This window comes from Gastrolobium bilobum, unplaced genomic scaffold, assembly GCF_033153095.1.
Source record: "Gastrolobium bilobum isolate Gb01-03AN ecotype WA unplaced genomic scaffold, APGP_CSIRO_Gbil_v1 utg76129, whole genome shotgun sequence".
Taxonomy (NCBI): Eukaryota; Viridiplantae; Streptophyta; class Magnoliopsida; order Fabales; family Fabaceae; genus Gastrolobium; species Gastrolobium bilobum.
In genome coordinates this window covers 1-20266 of record NW_026900042.1, presented here as the reverse complement: position 1 = coordinate 20266, position 20266 = coordinate 1, and the positions used below count along the sequence as shown (strand labels likewise).

The following is a 20266-nucleotide window of genomic DNA, read 5'->3' as shown; positions in this document are numbered from 1 at the left end:
CAAATATAAAAGCAAAATCACCACTTGATGATCTAGAATTTGATAATTCCATCTCTAGTAATTATTGATAGAGTTTGATGCTTCCATTAGTCTCCAATGTAATTCCACTTTTAAAGACAGAAAACTCAAAAGCTCTACATAGAATTCTATAAACATATGCAACTCTCCAGAGGCAAAAAAACAAGTACTCATTACATTTGATAGTAGAAAAGGATTAGAAATTAAAAAAGAATCAAATGAAATATCGCTCGAAACCATCATCTCTTATTAACAGCTAGCCTCACCCACGCTACCATTGTTTTCGGTACCAATATATACAACTCAACCCCACCAACACTTCAACAATAGCCTCCTCCACCTTCTCCAAGTTTGAGTAATGAAGCGTTTGCAACAACAACACCGTTGGTTTTGTCTCAAACTTCTGTTTCTCCAAGTTCCTCTCAGCCTGCCACTTCACCGTGTCATGCGCCACCGGCGACAACCAATCCATTACCTCCTCCACCTTGTCGAACCACCGCGAGGCCACCGCCGAGTGACCGTCATCTCCTCTTTCCGAATTCTCCTCCCATTTCAAATATTGACTCCTCAACTTCGGCCTCAGCTTCACCTTCAACCTCCCCGGTAACATCTCATACAGCGCCGAGCGCGCGTCATCACCAATCGCCGCCGAAGCATTCATGCACCGTTCCATGAACAGGATCACGTTTGCATACCTGTGCGAAAGCCCCGCCCCACCAACCGTGGACGGCGGGGGCAGACGCAAAACACGGTTGTTCTTCGCCATATCTCCCTGCGGACTGTGCCGCGGCGGCGGTGGAGGTGGCGGCGGCGGAGGGTGGTTGTTGAATCGGATCAACCCTCCTTTAAAAACAGAACCCGAATTTTTCGCGCGTTTCTTCAATGATTCCTCGTTCTGATCGAAGAGACAGAGATTTACCTCATACAACTCTCGATGTTCTAGGAGGCAACAAGAGTTATCAAAATTTGGATGGAAAATTCCTTTAACATTAACAACGTTGTTCTTCTTGTTGCAACCAGGTATAATACCCGTTACAAAGGGTCCAAAAACGTTACAGATTCTAGCGTAAGCAATGCATATAATACGAGCCATGAGACCCACAACCTTGTCAAATGTCTGGTTCCAAAGCGAAACTTGTTTGTAATACTGAACCCTTCTTCTATATAACAAGATCCTATCATTGAAACATTCAACTTTCACCTTCAAGCCATGGTTAGCCCTAATATTTCTCCAACGTTGTATCTTCTTCTGCGAACCCTCCATCTCCGTTAAGGATTCCATGGCGGCGTGGAGGTTCCTCGTGGCGGAGACATGCTTCTCCATTTTCTCAATTACCTTCTCGATGTTTCTAGTGCCAAATTCGATCTTCTTGACGTCAACTACGCCGCGCTTCATGTCGGCATAGACGACATCGAAGCAGCTGAGCCCCTTGTCGGAGCAGTTACGGCCAAGCCAAGAGACGTTGGCGGCGGCGAGGTTGAGATCCTCGAGGCGCTCGGCGCAAGCGAGGTTGAGTAGGAAGCATTCTTCTTTGGAATTGAGGCAGGTTACACCTTTGGATTTGATGACGTGGCGGTGGAGCTTGAGGATTTCGGGGTCGGCGAGGGATTTGTAAAGGGAGACAAGGCGACACATGGTCTTGGCGGCGTCGAAGGCGAGGATGCCAAGGGTTTCCGATGGCGGCGGTTCTTCATGGAAGAACATGAAGCAAAGGTTAGCTCCTTGACAACGAGCCATGGTGGGGGTGACGACCATGACCATGCATGCGCGCGCTCTATGTCTCTCTCTGTGTTTCTCTATACGTACCTTTCTATATTGATGGGTTTAATAATTTGTTTAAAAAAAAAAGAAAACAATTAACAAAATCTATTTGTTTTGCTTTTAATTTTGGCTCATCTTTTAACTATTTTTTTTCCCTTTGATGAAGGTGTATGTGTTGGCTCTTTGGGGTGTTGTTTTAAGGGTTCGGTTTTCGTTGCGGTTTGTGGATATTGAAGAGAGGGTTAGTGCTGTTGTGTAGGGTGTATAACGGATGATCGAGAATATTCCAACGGACGGGAACACACGGAAAGTTCTAAATGATCTAAATTTAATCAGAGATTTTTTTAAGTGAGTCAATTATTATTTAAGGGGCTTGAAATAACTTCTCATTGCTGGCAGTATCCAATAAGCTACGAGCTATGATGATATGGGAATAATATAATCTAATATATAATCGGATTCTCCATATAAAATAAGGCTTCTGATTCGTGTCTTATATAACATTTCCCCCCTAAAATTTTAGCTTGTCATAAACTCATTCACAATTAATTAGGATGTTACATTTCTTAGCTCCTATCCCTCTCTCTCAATCTAATACTAATTTTAATTAATCTTACTATTTAAGTCTCATGCCACATATTGCTCTTGCATGATTGTTTTTAATATTTACTGATCTAATTACCTTTCTAATAAGCTTGGATACGCAACTTCATTTCCCCTGATCTTACAACACAAAAAAGAAAAGACTCTATTCCAAGGGTAGAGACGTCTTCTTCATCTGCACCTGCAAACAGCAGTCCTAACTGCGCATTCTGAGGGGCGTTGACCTGGTATATATACTCACAAGCTTCTTTTATGAGCTCACCCATATATATATATTATATATATATATATATATATATATATATATATATATATAGTGGCAGACCCAGAAAAATTTGTTTATATCTGTACATTGAGTGGCGTGGGATTGAGGCAGCGCCCTCGAAAAAAAAATTAATTGCATTGAAAAACAAAAGTTGAGTTAAAACAGAGTTAGATGAAAGCAAGGAAGCACAGACACTTGTAAAAACAGGGAGAGTCATGTCCGACACGCTCCGACACGGTGCCGGACACGCGGTCAACTTTTTCCAACACGTTGACCATTCCGACACGCGAATTTGACCGTGTCCGACACGGTCAAATGGCATTTTCGTAATTTTTTTTTTAAATTTTTAAAAAAAAAAATAATTTTTTGAAAAATTAAAATATAATAATAAAGCTTTCACCTGATCATATCAATTTTATTTTTTTGTCTTTTTTTCCTTTAAGTAGATAAGAGATCATCTCAGCATCATTGTTGTCAATTCCTATCACGCTCTTGTTGTATCTCCTTGTCTCTGATCTCTCTCTAATATGATTTGATCTCTCTATCTGATATTAAATATCTCTCTCATCCCAGTTCTTATTTTTTTATTAAAGCTTCTATCTTTATAACGTGTTGATGGGTATTATTAATTCAGTTTCATTTTTTTGTTAAATTATTAAATATTAAATGAAATATACACTATATAAATTAAAATATTATTTGATATTAAAACGTGTCCCAACGTGTCGAAATCTATAATTTTTTAGGATTGACGTGTCGAAATGTCGTGTCGTGTCGTGTCACGTGTCGCGTGTCGTATCGATGCTACATATAGGATGAAAGTATAGACTTAAAACAGAGTTCAATGCTAGTTGCAAATACAAATTTATGAATAAAAAAGTGAGGAAGTTGAGTTACAAACCAGCCATCTCCATGGGTTGAATGTTAGTGGCTCATTATATAGAAATGGGTCATATATAATTAATCTCTCTTGTATATAAATCCTCCACCTTTAGGAATTAAATAGCCTGTAAACAACATGCATATAAAGCTTAAATAACCCTGTTAATAGCATCAAGAAGATGCTCACAATCAATAAACACACTCTTCCTAATTTTTTATACTGTAAAGTGGCTGAAAGAAGCCCGAGAAGTAGAAAAAAAAGCTTCGACTAAAGCGATATAGTTGGCCTCTCAAAACCCACCATTAAGTTCCATGTCTTGAGTTGTTTTTCTCATAACCCCACTAACTATGGTAGCTAATCTCGAGTGACAACATCAAAATTTTGATCCAATATTCTATAGAATTGTTTTCCAATCAAACTAAATAATGTTAATTCAAAAGACACAAACATCTTACCGCGCAGTAAACCTCATTGCCTTGAGATCATTACAGTCAATTGGATTTGGATCCTTTGACTTTTTCCTTTCTCTTATGGCAAAATGCTTTTTCTGAAGAAAAAAACAATTCAGTATTATCAAAATTTAGGACAGACAAGAAAAAAAGCTTGATTGATTCTATATAATAAAATCATCATCAGGAACCTAAAATTTCAAAACACTCAGGGAGTGATAATGGATTTGGAGCAGCGAGGTGTACTAGAGCAGAATCATCATAAAATAATTCTACTATATCTATGGATACAACAAAAGAAAAGTCATTCAATTCATATTCAACACAATAAAAGGTCATTCGGTTGAAGAAGAAGTCGGTGGGTGGGTGCAGCAACTAGGTCAAAATGGGATTTTGCAAATTGGGGATCAGAAAGGAGAGAGAAGCATGACTTACACACACATCTGAAAAGCAGAAGAGATTTCACCGGTAATCTCAACAAAACTTCTACTATCAACTCGTCTGGGAGAGTGTGAGTGAGAATGAGATTCATCTACTTCATGTTTGAGAAGAAGCTGCAAATGAGATTTTGGCTCTACTCCAAACGGCGTTAATAGGCGACTCCGCTGTATTTCCCCCTTAGCCTGCCCTAGCTCCGCCTCTGCCTGTTGATGTGAGCAAAAATGAAGATGAAGAAGGGGGAGAAAGGAGGAGGAGGATTGAAAGAGAGGTTGGAGCTAAAAAAAATTTCTTTCAAAAATTTATGTCCGCACTTGCGGTGTAACACCCTCCCTTGTGTGCACCCAAGAGAGTTGTTTGCTAAGCGAAATTAGAGTTCGTTCGTCATATATTTTAAGCACTGAAAAATCATTTTGATGTTTCTAATTAAAACTTATAATTGAAATCAGTTTCCTTATTAAATCAGAGTGTACTTTCAAAATTTCTTAACTTGCTGAAAATATTAATTTCTGGCAGACGTTGCTGTCTTGAAAAATTCGTGTAAAATACAGTTTTCAAAATTCCATTGTAACGTTTACATAATCTGAAAATAGACACGTGGGGCTTCGCGTGCATATAAAATATAAGCGAATCGGAGGTCTGTAGCCCCACTAAATATAACTCGTAAAATGCTAGCAAGACTGTTTAAAACCAACACTTAAATAAACGTCAGAAATTATTTTCGCAACACGTTTATAGAATTTGTTTCCAAAATATTTGCTGATCATAAAAGTCTTAAAACAGCAATAAAATCATAATCCAACAATAATCCAAACTACTCAGCTTAATACAGTCATCCAACAAATAAACAGCAAAAGTCCAGACAGCAGCACATAACAGTAGATATCCATATAATCATGTCCTCATATGCTCTTCCGTCCTCCTGCCATTTTGTAAAAATAGCAGCCCCAAAGGGGTGAGAAAAATCCCAGTAGTGTGGCAAAAAAACCAGTAATGCAACAGTACTAACTAAATACAGAATTACAAAGCAGTCACATCATCAGTTCAAATCCGTCAAATACTAATCATAATCATATTGCGTATATAACGCCAGAAGTACTGATAATATTGCGCATATAACGCCAAGAGCACTGATCATATTGCGTATATATCGCCAGAAGTGTACGTTCATAGCACTAAGATGCACGTATCACTAACAGACACAGTGGATATTCCTGGGTGGCTCCAACAGAAGGATTCCAACTGTGACCTATGCGGACGGAAGCCAAGTGTCCCATACCCTGGTACCGAAGGGATGCCTACATGATGCGTGCTTAAACGTATGCATACTTCTCATAATTATTTTCAGATGTCAACATGAAACTCACGCATGTACGCTATGTCATGGATCACACACGAACATACAGTTAAAAATCATGAATGTGTATGCATGACTAGATAATAATCAAGAGACATATATCTCATGGATTCGAATATCAGAATGCTGTATAACAATTATTCTCCACAATAGAATATCCAGCATATTATATCCATGAGCAGAATACGAATATCGTATACAGAATTTAGATCCAAATCATGAGAGCAACAGTTCACAATCCATGTACTAGCCAACAGTCACAAAAGGTAATGCCACCAGACACTTACCTCACACGTCACAATTAATTTACCAGGCAGTAGTGAAATAATCCAAGTCTCACAAAATATGTGCACCTATATATATATATATATATATATATATATATATATATATATAAGTGCAATCCAATCAGAATACGTTCTAAGCTATTCCTTATAAATTACCAACGAGTTTCCAAGCTTAACGGCTCTTGTGCACATTCGGACATCAAGGTTCTTTTCCCAAAAATATATTGACTTCAAATTAATCTTTACCAATGTTTATCAGCGAGGATTTCTTAAGGTTTCCAACTAAGGCAGAATCGCTTTTGATGCAAGAATTTACTCAAGATTTAATTCATATAATTTCTACTTCTCTACTCAAAGGATGCGCAAAAGAAAGTCTATTTAGCATGCTGTATATTTAATTTGAATAGGACTTAGCTCATACCAAAGTTTACGAAGACAGAACCGATTTATATCTAAACAAAACACCAAGGATAGTTAATTCCAAAACTCATATACTCCATTTAGGGTGCGCTACTAGGGGTCTAAGCATGCAATCCTCTTTATTTAGACTTATGACAAGTTTTAGGTACACTAAATCACAACCAAACAGCCCCAAATTTTATTAAAAGATCATTTCCAAGTTTATTTCCTTTATGCTTTCAAACAAGGGTCCAAGGACATAAAATGGTAGAATCTAAAGCATATAAAATAACCAAGAGAGCTACTTCCTAAGCATGCCTCACGATTTGAACAGAGGAAGGAAGGAGGGGTTTTGTGCCTACCTCTCATGCAACCACACAAGGGAAAACCAAACAGAATAAGGAGCAACTCCCCCGCTTTCTAGGCTCCACGAACGTAGCAACTCAGCCCTCCAAACAATGGTTGTGCGCACCAAGGAGAAAGAAGGATTTTCTAGAGTTCAATCCTACATACAAAGCAACATTTCCATCAACCTGCGTGGGAGAGGAAAACAATCAAAATGAAGAATTTCTATACCTCTAGTATGCAGAATCTCGGCTGGACAGGGAAGGGAAGAAGAAGTGCTGAACTATCTTTGCTTCTTGCTCATGGAGCTCACGGTTCTAGCAAGAAGAGGGGGAAGGAAGGGAAGATGGTAGGAGCAACTCGGTCGAGGGTGCTGTATGGTGAATGGTCACGGTTTTGGAAGGAAAGAAAGAGATGAATGTAGTGAATAATGTTGGAGGTCTTTCTTGTGTTATTCCCAATTGATATGTACGGCCTACAAGGAATGAGAGAGGGAAACCACCTTGTTTCTGATTCTGAGATTAATTATCCTGTTCAAAGTCTCAACTATACAGCGCCTAGGATGGGAGGAGAGGAATCGTATTGTGTTTTTAATTGTAAGGTAATGACCAGAATTCCTTTGGTGTTTTCTTCTCCATGAGCGCTCAAGGTGAAGGGGTAAGGTGAAAATGTGCTTTTGCTTTGGGCCAATGGAAGCACATGCAAGCTGCCCTCTCCCATTCATTGGTTGCATGTAGAGGCAATAAACTGATTTAGTTTTAGTTAGTCACACAAGCAATCAGAATCATAATTTTAACTCTACCTATGCGCACAAGAGAGGAGCAAGGGAGATGTGATTTTCGACCAATGAGCTACATGCAAACTGATTTCTCTTTCCTAATTGGTTGCATGCTTAATAAAACTGAATTGGGGTTGTCCAAGATAACAAGCAAATCAGAATTATTTCTCTAAGTTATGCGCATGAAGGGAATACAAAGTAGATGAGGTTTTGCCATGTGGAACTCCTAGACCACTAATGGACAACCTTGTGATTTTTCTAGGATAAAGTGTGAGAGCTTCTAAGAGGTTAAGGATACACATACTCCCCACTTAAGGGTATAAAGGCGTCGACCATATAGAGGGGTTGGGTTCTAGAATTCACGTTCACATGCTCTCCTACCTTGTGAATTAGCTCATGCACTATTATTTATGTACCCTCCAATTATTAGCTAAGGGTTTATTCTTTGTAATAAAATTAATCACATACTTTTAATGAGTACTCATATAATTCTAAGTGGTATTATTCTTTCTATATATAATAATCAAATTATTCCTATACTCATAACTAGAATTTCACATGCCTAAAATAGGTACTCACCCCCCATGTCAATACGAATAGTTCCTTAATTTAATTCAACTTCATCCTAAAGCAAACATTTATATAATCCGAAGGCAAGTACTCTACCACATTCCTAATTGCAATTTAAATAGATTCCTAATTAGACGGGATGTTACACTCTCCCCAACTTGTTTTGATGTTTGTCCCCAAACTTCGTCTTACCATTCCAACATCTGCTTAAAACTAATGCTTAACACAGTCATTCCCAAGAGAGGACCCCAAGCGGACATCAGTGCATATAGAATCAATACAGAAATTACATCAAAACCTATCAAAGTGAACACATCAAACATATCAAAATAACCGCATCAAAACATATCTCCTCACATCATTATATAGTTCTATATGAATGCATCTATATCATATATCATTACTCACCCTTCAAGCTACACTATACTATTACTCCACTACTCATAATTGAAGGTTTCCATATCAAATGCAATTACAAGTCAGTGGCCTAAATCAAAAGTTCCTAAGAACGTAGGGGTTCATTTAAAGTGATATACCATTACCTCTTATTACCTGCGCACTTATAAGGGTCAATTAACTAGGATCTCCAATTTTAAATGCTTCGCCTTTGTAATATGCATGTTACAACTTCTTAGAAGTGTCATCACCTCCTACTTGATTCTTATCAGTGATAACGGCCCAGTTCACTCGCTAAACACATCACACAAATGCATGATATTCAGGTTTCTACATTAGTCACCTTACCTAGTAATATCACAGACATAATTCTATTTTCATTATCCTGCAGGGAATCAAGCAAGTAAGACAGAGTACATTGCATTCTAAATTTCAAATGAGAGGAATCTTCGTAAAATCACAAAACTCCTATCCTAACTTTCATACATATCAAGTGGTACCTCTCATACAGTTCATCAAAACACCCATATGAGGAAACTTCCTCGAGCTTTCCGCTGTCCTAGGTACCTCAGATGTAATTGACTCCACTGATCAGAGGATCCATTAACCATAATATGAACTTTCCAATCCTTGACACATATTACCATCTTGAAACAGCCATCAAACATATCCCACCAAAACAGACCAAGCTTTCATAAATCATGTTCACAATAATCACATTCAAAATTCTAGTTCCAGTTCATTCTGCATTTAAAAGGGACAAGTAGAAATTACAGTACAAGATCTCATGCATGCAAACACCAAATCTCATGTTCCTTAAACAAATGATTAATCACACCCATACAAGCAGCAATACATCTACTCAATGAGAACATAGCAATAATATATCATGAAGTACACAAAGCAATTAGCAAACGTTTAATCGTAGAATCTACAACAGCGTATTGAAATCACGAATTGAAAGGCATATCGACCAAACAGCAATTATACAAAATCAAGATTTTCAAGCTAAATTCAACTCTTACATCAGACACTCAGTTCTTATATTAAATGTTCAAAGAACCATGCAGGTACAACAAAAAGGTTCGGATTATCATTAATTCGAATGGCATATACAAAAATAATTACAGTTCTTAACAAATAGGGACAGAAGGTAAAAGAAGTTCATACTCATTTTAGATTTAGAAGTTTGAGCACCCATGCAATCTAATCAAGACAATAGTTTATTCCAGAATTTAATATAGAACTAGAAAGTCATAGATCTACTGTTTTCTCGTTACTCATTCATTTAAATCATAGAGTGAATAGGTGCAGTTAGAGGGTCGATTTTTATAGTAAAAATAAAATTTTCTTTTGGAATCAATTACGGTGCAACTTGATGAGAAATTAATAGGCTATACTCCAAAACTCATGTTATGACACAAATAAAAATGCTAATCAACAAAGTTGAACAACTCATGTTATTTAATCCAGAGAACGGTTTATCCCAGCCTTCAGCATAAAACAAGAAATTATGGCTTCACAGTTTCCCTATTAGTAGTTCGATCAAATCATACAGTGGGTAGGTGCAATTTCTAAACTCGGTATTTTTAACAAAGTATAGTTTTCTTTCCGGTTCAAATATGGTGCAATATAAGGAGGAACAATGAGTATCACTTAGTTACTTGTGTTATAAACAAAATGTGCAAAATAATCTTGGACAATCGATACTTCAGGCACAAAGTATTTGATCAACATACTTTCCTTCAATTCACTTTAACTAATCAAACGAGACCAAGTGTAATTCATGCAGCAGGAAAATCGAATCATGCAACTAAAACTTACATGTGACCATTGTTAAACGTTTGTAAATGCAGATATTCATTAGATGCAGCGAACTGATGTGACCAAGTTAATATTATAGTGTTTACAAAATAAACCAAACTTAAACTCCTATGTACCAGCAGACATCACATTTTCAAATCCACAATTCGAATGAAACTAGCAGGTATGAGCTCATAACAGTTAAAACTGATAAACAGTCAAATCCTAATATCCTTTTCTAATCCAAGTGTATCATTAGTGCAGATTATCCATACCCATGTATGGTCAGACAACATTTTTAGTACCCAGTTTGGACCTTCTGATGCTTACTCAAAGATTGCTTTTAACAAAGTTTCAAGTAGTTAACATAATAAAACTAGCCAAACAAGGTGTAGCTCTATGTAATCACAGTTTACCTGTTTAGTCCACTATATTCTAAATTCAATCCAGATATCCTTTCCTTAATTGTGCATTCAGTTCCAATAAAATGTTTAATATCTAAACTGATAAATTCAAATAATCGACACATGAATCCGTTGTTATAATTAGAGGCAATAAACTATATGCAAATCTAAAAGTGATCAAAATCACACAAAGCAATCCAATACGTACGAAGTAAAATGACAAGTATCACTTGCAAGAAGGACACAAAGACGGAAGTCAAGTACTCTACTCTACACATCACCACTTTGTTTAACAGCTTCTTTCTCAGGAATGATGTCTAGTGCCAATTCACCGTTAGGAGATTTGTAAAAAGAACAGCGGGCCCATATGTCTAAGCCTTAATTAGTTCCTACTCTACTTACTAAGGGTATTAACTGGATCTACTTTGATAAGAGGTCTATCCCTACCTAAGTTTGTCTACAGATAGTTTTCAGGTCTAATAACAAGTACTTCGTAAACTAAATAACTACATTAATTGTCCTGATTATATCCCTGCTACCCTTACTCAGTTACGAGACCCAACAGCATTAGTGAAAAGATTAATAGTTTCTATTACCTAGTTATATGCCATAATCACAACACACAAGAAAAGTCATAAATCAGAAAAACATACATGTAGCAGCAATCATTAGTGAAAATAATTGTTTATCATCCACAGCCTAGAATATCACAAAATATTCCCATCAAGTTTGGATATATAGAAACTTCATTATAATCCAGCAGAATATATAATCAATCACTAATTCAAGTAGAAATTCACTATTCCAAACCTAGTGCTCAGGCACAAGTGTACCCCGTGATAACCATGATTGTGCACACACAACTTGCGCGACAGTGAGTTGATCAGGCTCACCACCTAACAAGGGAATGGGCACAGCCATGCTTAATACCATGTACTACCAGTATCATCACACTTCCATATATAAGACAATTTTTAACCAGCAACTCACTCACAGCTAAGTTCAAACAGCAACAATGCAACAAACATATACAATTAATCAATATAACCAGGCAACAACAATTCAGCAACCACATAACAACAACAAATATTTCATCAAATACAAGCACCTCGAATCAAAACTGCTCTGATACCAATTAGTGTAACACCCTCCGTTGTGTGCACCCAAGAGAGTTGTTTGCTAAGCGAAATTAGAGTTCGTTCGTCATATATTTTAAGAACTGAAAAATCATTTTGATGTTTCTAATTAAAACTTATAATTGAAATCAGTTTCCTTATTAAATCAGAGTGTACTTTCAAAATTTCTTAACTTGCTGAAAATATTAATTTCTGGCAGACGTTGCTGTCTTGAAAAATTCGTGTAAAATCCAGTTTTCAAAATTCCATTGTAACGTTTACATAATCTGAAAATAGACACGTGGGGCTTCGCGTGCATATAAAATATAAGCGAATTGGAGGTCTGTAGCCCCACTAAATATAACTCGCAAAGTGCTCACAAGACTGTTTAAAACCAACACTTAAATAAACGTTAGAAATTATTTTCGCAACACGTTTATAGAATTTGTTTCCAAAATATTTGCTCATCATAAAAGTCTTAAAACATCAATAAAATCATAATCCAACAATAATCCAAACTACTCAGCTTAATACAATCATCCAACAAATAAACAGCAAAAGTCCAGACAGTAGCACATAACAGTAGATATCCCTATAATCATGTCCTCATATGCTCTTCCGTCCTCCTGCCATTTTGTAAAAATAGCAGCCCCAGAAGGGTGATAAAAATCCCAGTAGTGTGGCAACAAAACCAGTAATGCAGCAGTACTAACTAAATAAAGAATTACAAAGCAGTCATGTCATCAGTTCAAATCCGTCAAATACTAATCATAATCATATTGCGTATATAACGCCAGAAGTACTGATAATATTGCGCATATAACGCCAATAGTACTGATCATATTGCGTATATAACGCCAGAAGTGTACATTCATAGCACTAAGGTGCACATATCACTAACAGACACAGTGGATATTCCTGGGTGGCTCCAACAGAAGGATTCCAACTGTGACCTATGCGGACGAAAGCCAAGTGTCCCATACCCTGGTACCGAAAGGATGCCTACATGATGCGTGCTCAAACGTATGCATACTTCTCATAATTATTTTCAGATGTCAACATGAAACTCATGCATGTATGCTATGTCATGGATAACACACGAACATACAGTTAAAAATCATGAATGTGTATGCATGACTAGATAATAATCAAGATACATATATGATGAACCCTTAGTTCATCATGGTTTTTAGCAGGAATTAGGATCAAATTGTGTGATTAAATGATGAAAAACAAGGTTAATGTCCTAAGATGTCCTCAATTACAAGTTCAAGAGCTTTATTGGAAATTTGTATGATTCTTGTAGGAAAAGCAAGCTTGAAAGACAACTGTAGAAGGAAGAAGATTCTGGAGCTCAAGAGGAGAAAAATTGCCTAAGTGTTGAGCGCTAAAACGTCCACACTGAGCGTTTTAGCGCCCTGCTACAGGAAGAGGCCAAAACTTGCTGGTGATGAGCACTAAAACGCCCACACAGAGCGTTTTAGCGCGCTGCTGCACTTAGAAGATGGAAAATTGCTGGTCTTGGGCGCTAAAACGGCCTGCAATAAGCGTTTTAGCGCCCTAAAGTGAAAAAAAGATTCTGGTCTTCACCGCTAAAACGTCCAAATCAAGAGTTTTAGCGTTGGAGTCAGTTAAAGTTAGTTGACCATTCACCAAGTTTGAACGCTAAAACGGTCATTCCTTAACGTTTTAGCGTTGAAATCAGTTAAAAGCAGTTGAGCATACGTAAAGCATGGATGCTAAAACGGTCACTTATGGACGTTTTAGCGCCCACATCAGTTTTCTGTTTTTAATTGTAACACTATATAAGGCAAAGCCTTGACACTTAGAAAGAGATCTGGATCTGAGGGATCTGAACTTTCTCTCTCTCTTAAACTTTAGTCTGACTTCTCTCTAAATTCTTTTAGTTTAGTTTTTGTATTAGGATTTCTTTGTAATAGTTTGGAGATTGAAGACTTTCAACATGGAAATGAAGTTTGCTTCTTCTTCTCTTATCTATTCTTTAGTCATGTCTGAGTAGAGTCTTTGTAGTCTGAATGCAATGGAACTCCATGATAATATTATGTTGATTTGATTAATATGACGAAGTATTTTTCATGTGTTGATTTGAGATTTTCTGAGTTAATTATTTCTATCAAGGAAGTAGTATAGAACATGGATGTTTATATGACTTCTGTATTTGATAATCTCAACATCAGAATTCTAGTACTCAAGGGATTGATGCTAGAATTCTGATGTAATCTTAAAACTTTAGTATTTCATGCATGTATTAAGAAAGAGATCACCAAGAGATTGGGGTTTCTGATTAATGTATCTATCAGGGTAGTAAGGGATTACATCTTGATGATAAGTAAAAGGTTGATTAACATCACATGGAAATGAATTCCTCATATGATCAATTTTTACATGGGTTATCATGGAGGAAAGTTATTTTCTGACTACTTGTTGTTTTATTAATTCCTAATCCATATTTACTTTGTGTCAAATTACTTACAATCAATTTTCTGGTGACAAATTATTCATGATTTTTACAAACTCTTATTTGATTCAAATTAGTTTTCTATGGTATATTGGTGTTTGAACACAATTCCTCGTGGGAACGATCTTTACTCATCATTTTATTACTTGTACGACTAGTGCACTTGCTAAACGTCCAACAAGTTTTTGGCGCCGTTGCCGGGGAATTTGTTTTCCAACACTAACTGATACTATAGAATTCTGAGATTGAATCCTTTTATTTTCAGTATTTTAGTTTATGTTAAGTTTCTGGTCAATTTTGATTCTGGTATATGCGAGGTACACTTGACCCGAATTTGTTGTTGTATGATCCAGAATTAGAAAGGACATTGAGGAAGCACAAAAGGGCAGCCAGGCAAAGGAGACAGTTGCAAGAAATTGGTGAATCAAGTACGATTAATCAGGAAGAGATAATGGCAGAGAATCACAGACCACCACCACCACATAGGACACTGGGAGGGTACATGACTCCTGCAGTGATTCCTCCAATTGGGAGTGTTGTGCGCCCAACAGTGGAGCCCAACAACTTTGAATTGAAGCCTGCTTTGATACATTTGGTGCAGAAGGATCAGTTTGCTGGAACCAGTGCAGAGGACCCTTACTTGCACATAGAGAACTTCCTATTGTTGAGTGATACTGTGAAAATAAATGGTGTCACAAGAGATGCAATTCTGTTGAGACTATTCACTCATTCACTGACGGATGATGCAAAGAGATGGCTGCAATCATTGCCACAAGGAAGTATAACAACTTGGGATGATTTGCAAACCAAGTTCTTGCAAAGGTTTTTCTCAGCATCCAAGAGGGCCAAGTTGAAGGATGAGATTACAAGCTTTAAGCAGAAAGATTCAGAATCCATTTATGAGGCTTGGGAGAGATTCAAGACTTTGTTGAGGAAATGTCCACAGCATGGAATTGAGGCATGGAAACAAGCAGCAATCTTCCTGCAAGGAATGACCACTAACACTAGAACCTTGGTGCATGCCACTGCTGGTGGATCATTGACTACCAAGACCCCTCAAGAAGCCTTGGATATCTTTGAGTCATTAGCATCTCAAGAATTTGATAATGCCCCAGTGGCTGACAGAAGGACGGGAGTCATAAGGTTGGATGGGTATGATGCTCTGTTGGCAAGGAATGATCAACTGATGAAGACACAGAGACAACAACAGCAACAATTAGATACCCTTATTAAGCAACTCTCTTCACAAAAGGTAGCTTCTGTGGAAACAAAGAGTGTATGTGCTATCTGTGGCAAGGGCCATGTAACAGAGGAGTATGATTATGGGGGATCACCAGAACAAGCAGAGGTGAATGAAGTGTGGTATGATCAGAATAATCAAAGGAACTACAACAATCAGGGAAAGAATGTTTATATGCCACCATGGAAAAACAAGAATCAACACCCAGGATTCAGCTATAGTTCCATCCTACAACTGCATCCATGCAGGAGACCAGAATTTTTTTCAGAAATCAGGAAGCATCAATCAGAAATTTGGAGACCCAGATTGGTCAATTATCAAGACAGATATCAGAGAGACCACAAGGGAAATTTCCAAGTGATACACTAGTGAATCCTAAGGAGCACTGTAAAGCAATTATGACAAGAAGTGGGTTGGTACTTCAACCAGGGAAAAAGAAGGTGGAAAATAAAAAGAATGAAGAAAAGGTTGTGGTTGAAGATGTAGTCTCTGATGGTGAAGTAGAGAAGATGAGAAATGAGAAAAGTGAGAAGGAAGTAGTTGTTAGAGATGTTATAGTTGGAATTGATAAAGAAGAGGAAAGGAAGGACAATAAGAATGAAGGAGAGGTAGAAGTTGGTAAAAATACTTCCCCACAAAAGATGATGAAGTGGGAAAAGAAGAAGATGGTTGACAAGAAAGAACAGCCAGTTATTTTATCTCCCTATGCTAAAGTTCCCTACCCTCAGAGGTTGAAGCAAGAGATTCAGAAACAGCACTATGCAAGATTTCTGGATATCTTCAAAAATTTACAAATTAACATACCATTTTCTGAAGCACTGGAAAATATGCCTCACTATGCAAAATTCATGAAGGATCTTCTCACTAAGAAGAGGAAATTAACTGATGATGAGACAGTGGCCCTAACAGCAGAGTGTAGTGCCCTAATCCAGAAGAAGCTTCTAACAAAAATGAAAGATCCTGGAAGCTTCAGTATCTCTATTGCTATAGGAGATGTGGAGGTGGGAAAGGCATTGTGTGATTTGGGAGCCAGTATAAACTTGATGCCGTTGACAGTATGTAGAGCTTTGGGAATCAACACCTTGAAGGAGACCAATCTTATTCTGCATCTTGCAGATAGATCTATCAAGAGGCCTGAAGGTGTGGTTGAAGATGTCTTGGTCAAGGTAGACAAGTTTATTTTTCCAGTGGATTTTGTGATTCTTGACATGGAGGAAGAAGATACAGAAAGTCCTCTATTGTTAGGAAGACCCTTTTTAGCAACTGCAAGATCTTTGATAGATGTTGAACAAGGAAAGTTGTTGCTAAGGGTGGATGAGGAAACAGTCACAATTGATGTATTTGAAACCATCAAGCATCCTGTTGATGTGGAGGATTGTTTTAAATTGGATGTGATACAAGAGGTTGTGGAAGAAGTGAATAAAAAAGAAGAATTCCCAGTTGAGGAACAAAGATCAGAAGAAGAGACAGGTACATAAGATTACCAAGAAGAGCCAGAAGTGGAAGAGCTTGAGAAGAAGATTGATGACATTCCAAAAGGAGCACCTAAGGTAGAACTTAAAGAATTACCTTCACATTTGAAGTATGTGTTCCTTGGGGATGATCAAACATATCCAGCAATCATTAATGCAATGTTGTCTGATGAGGAAGAAGGGAAGTTGATTAAGGTACTTAAGAAGAATAAAATGGCTATTGGATGTCAGTTTTCAGATGTTAAGGGTATTAATCCTTCCTTTTGCACCCACAAAATATTGATGGACGAAGAGGTCAAACCAGTAAGGCAACCACAGAGGAGACTCAACCCCACTATGAAGGAAGTAGTGAGGAATGAGGTAGTGAAGTTGCTTGATGCTGGGAAGATTTACCCCATTTCAGACAGTGCTTGGGTGAGTCCTGTGCAGACCGTTCCCAAGAAAGGGGGGATGACTGTGGTGAAAAATGAGAATAATGAGTTGATTCCCACAAGGACAATCACTGGTTGGAGAATGTGCATTGACTACCGGAGGCTGAATAAGGCAACCAGGAAGGATCATTTTCCACTTCCTTTCTTGGATCAGATGCTAGAGAGGTTGGCAGGACATGCTTTCTATTGCTTCTTGGATGGTTATTCAGGATACAATCAGATAGTTGTGGCACCAGAGGATCAGGAGAAGACTGCTTTTACATGTCCATATGGAATATTTGCATACCGGAGGATGCCTTGCGGTTTATGCAATGCTCCTGCCACTTTTCAAAGGTGCATGCTTTCCATTTTTTCTGATATGATAGAAGAATGCATAGAAATTTTTATGGATGATTTTTCTATATTTGGTTCTGATTTTGATTTATGTCTAGGGAATTTAGATTCTGTTTTGAAAAGATGTCAAGACTGTAATTTGGTTTTGAACTGGGAGAAGTGTCACTTTATGGTGACAGAAGGTATAGTTCTTGGACACAAGGTGTCTAGGAATGAAATTGAAGTGGATAGGGAAAAAATTTCTGTGATTGAGAAACTTCCTCCACCTGTAAATGTTAAGAGTGCGAGGAGTTTTCTTGGTCATGCAGGATTTTATAGGCGGTTCATAAAAGATTTTTCAAAAATTGCCAAGCCCTTATGCAAGTTATTGGTCAAGGACCAAGAGTTCCTGTTTGATGATGAATGTCTGCATGCATTTCATGTTTTAAAAGAAAAGTTGACCACTGCACCTATCATGATGGCACCTGATTTTTCATTACCATTTGAATTAATGTGTGATGCCAGTGACTATGCTGTAGGAGTGGTATTAGGCCAAAGAGTGAATAAATTGTTGCATGTCATTTACTATGCCAGTAAGATCTTAAATGATGCACAAAAGAATTATGCTACTACAGAAAAAGAATTACTGGCTATTGTGTATGCATTTGACAAATTCAGGCCATATCTGTTAGGATCAAAAGTTATTGTTTACACTGACCATGCAGCTTTAAAGTATTTGTTAAGCAAGCAGGATGCTAAACCCAGGTTGCTCCGCTGGTTGTTACTGTTGCAAGAGTTTGAGGTAGAGATCAAGGACAAAAAGGGAGTTGAAAACTTGGTGGCTGATCACTTATCCAGGATTACAGAAAAAGAGCTTCAAGAAGGACCAGAAGTAGTGGTCAGGGAAGAGTTTCCTGATGAACATGTTTTGGCAATATGTGCTGTAACAGAGATGGTTGGGGATAAAGTCTTATCTATCAGTACCCCACCATGGTTTGCTGATTTTGCCAACTATAAAGCTGCTGGATTGATGCCTAAGGATTTAACATGGCAACAGAGGGAGAAATTTCTGCATGATGTTAAGAGATACATTTGGGATGAGCCATATCTTTTCTATAGATGTTCAAATAGTGTGATCCGACGGTGTATTCCAGAGGAAGAACAGAAGGATGTGTTGTGGCATTGTCATGGTTCTGTATATGGTGGACATTTTGCAGGTGAGAGAACTGCAGCAAAAGTATTGTTGAGTGGTTTCTACTGGCCAACTTTATATAAGGATGCAAAGAAGTTTGTGGAGGCATGTGACAACTGTCAGAGAACTGGGAATATTTCTAGGCGACATGAAATGCCGTTGAACAATATTCAGGAAGTGGAGATCTTTGATGTTTGGGGTATGGATTTTATGGGACCTTTCCCTTCTTCCTACTCTAACAAGTACATATTGGTGGCAGTTGATTATGTGTCCAAATGGGTTGAGGCCATAGCTACACCAACCAATGATTCCAGGGTGGTGGTTGCTTTTCTGAGAAAGAATATATTTTCAAGATTTGGAGTCCCTAGAGCTATTATTAGTGATGGGGGCACTCATTTTGATAATAGGATGGTGGAGTATGCCTTGGCTAAGTATGGAGTGAGGCACAAAATAAGCACTCCATACCACCCACAGACTTGTGGTCAGGTTGAGATTTCCAACAGGGAATTGAAGAGAATATTGGAGAAGACTGTTGGGAATGCTAGGACCCAGTGGTCCAAGAAACTTGATGACACTTTATGGGCGTATAGGACCGCTTTCAAAACTCCTATTGGGATGTCTCCATTTCAATTGCTGTTTGGAAAAGCATGCCATTTGCCAGTTGGATTGGAGCACAAGGCTTTGTGGGCTGTGAGATATCTGAATTTTGATTCCAAAGCAGCGGGACAGAAAAGATTATTACAGCTAGATGAATTGGATGAGTTCCGTTTGTCTGCTTATGAAAGTGCCAGTTTGTATAAGGAAAAGACAAAGCTATGGCATGATAGGAAGATCACACCTAGAGACTTCAAGGTGGGGGATCAAGTACTTCTGTTCAATTCCAGGTTGAAGCTATTTCCAGGGAAGTTAAAGTCTAGATGGTCTGGACCGTTTGTGGTAAAAGACATGAAATCATATGGGGCTGTAGAAATCAGTTCTTTGGATTCAGACAGAAGTTTTACAGTCAATGGTCAACGATTGAAGTTATATGTTGGAAGTGCTGTGGATAGGCAACTACTGACAGTTGCTCTATTAGAGGTAAAATAGATCATACCCGTCAGGCTCGTGACGTTAAACAAGCGCTGAGTGGGAGGCAACCCACTGTACTAGGTATGTAATTCCATGTTCATACCATATCCATAAGATGAAGAAGTAAAAGGGAAATTTTTTTTTTTGAAAAATCAAAGAGAAATTTTTGCTATGTGCTGGGCGCTAAAACGTTACCTCTG

At 37.8% G+C, this 20266-nt stretch overlaps 1 protein-coding gene and 1 non-coding gene across 2 annotated transcripts; both read right to left on the bottom strand.

The window, feature by feature from the left end:
* Positions 1 to 289: 289 nt before the first annotated feature.
* Positions 290 to 1756, bottom strand: LOC133294973 (protein PSK SIMULATOR 3-like). Its single transcript, XM_061493750.1, has one exon. It carries the CDS (start codon positions 1754 to 1756, stop codon positions 290 to 292), a length of 1467 nt encoding a protein of 488 aa, XP_061349734.1.
* Positions 1757 to 15198: 13442 nt separating this feature from the next.
* On the bottom strand, positions 15199 to 15305 carry LOC133294984 (small nucleolar RNA R71). Its single transcript, XR_009749284.1, has one exon. It is a non-coding gene; the product is annotated as a small nucleolar RNA R71 (small nucleolar RNA).
* Positions 15306 to 20266: the final 4961 nt, after the last annotated feature.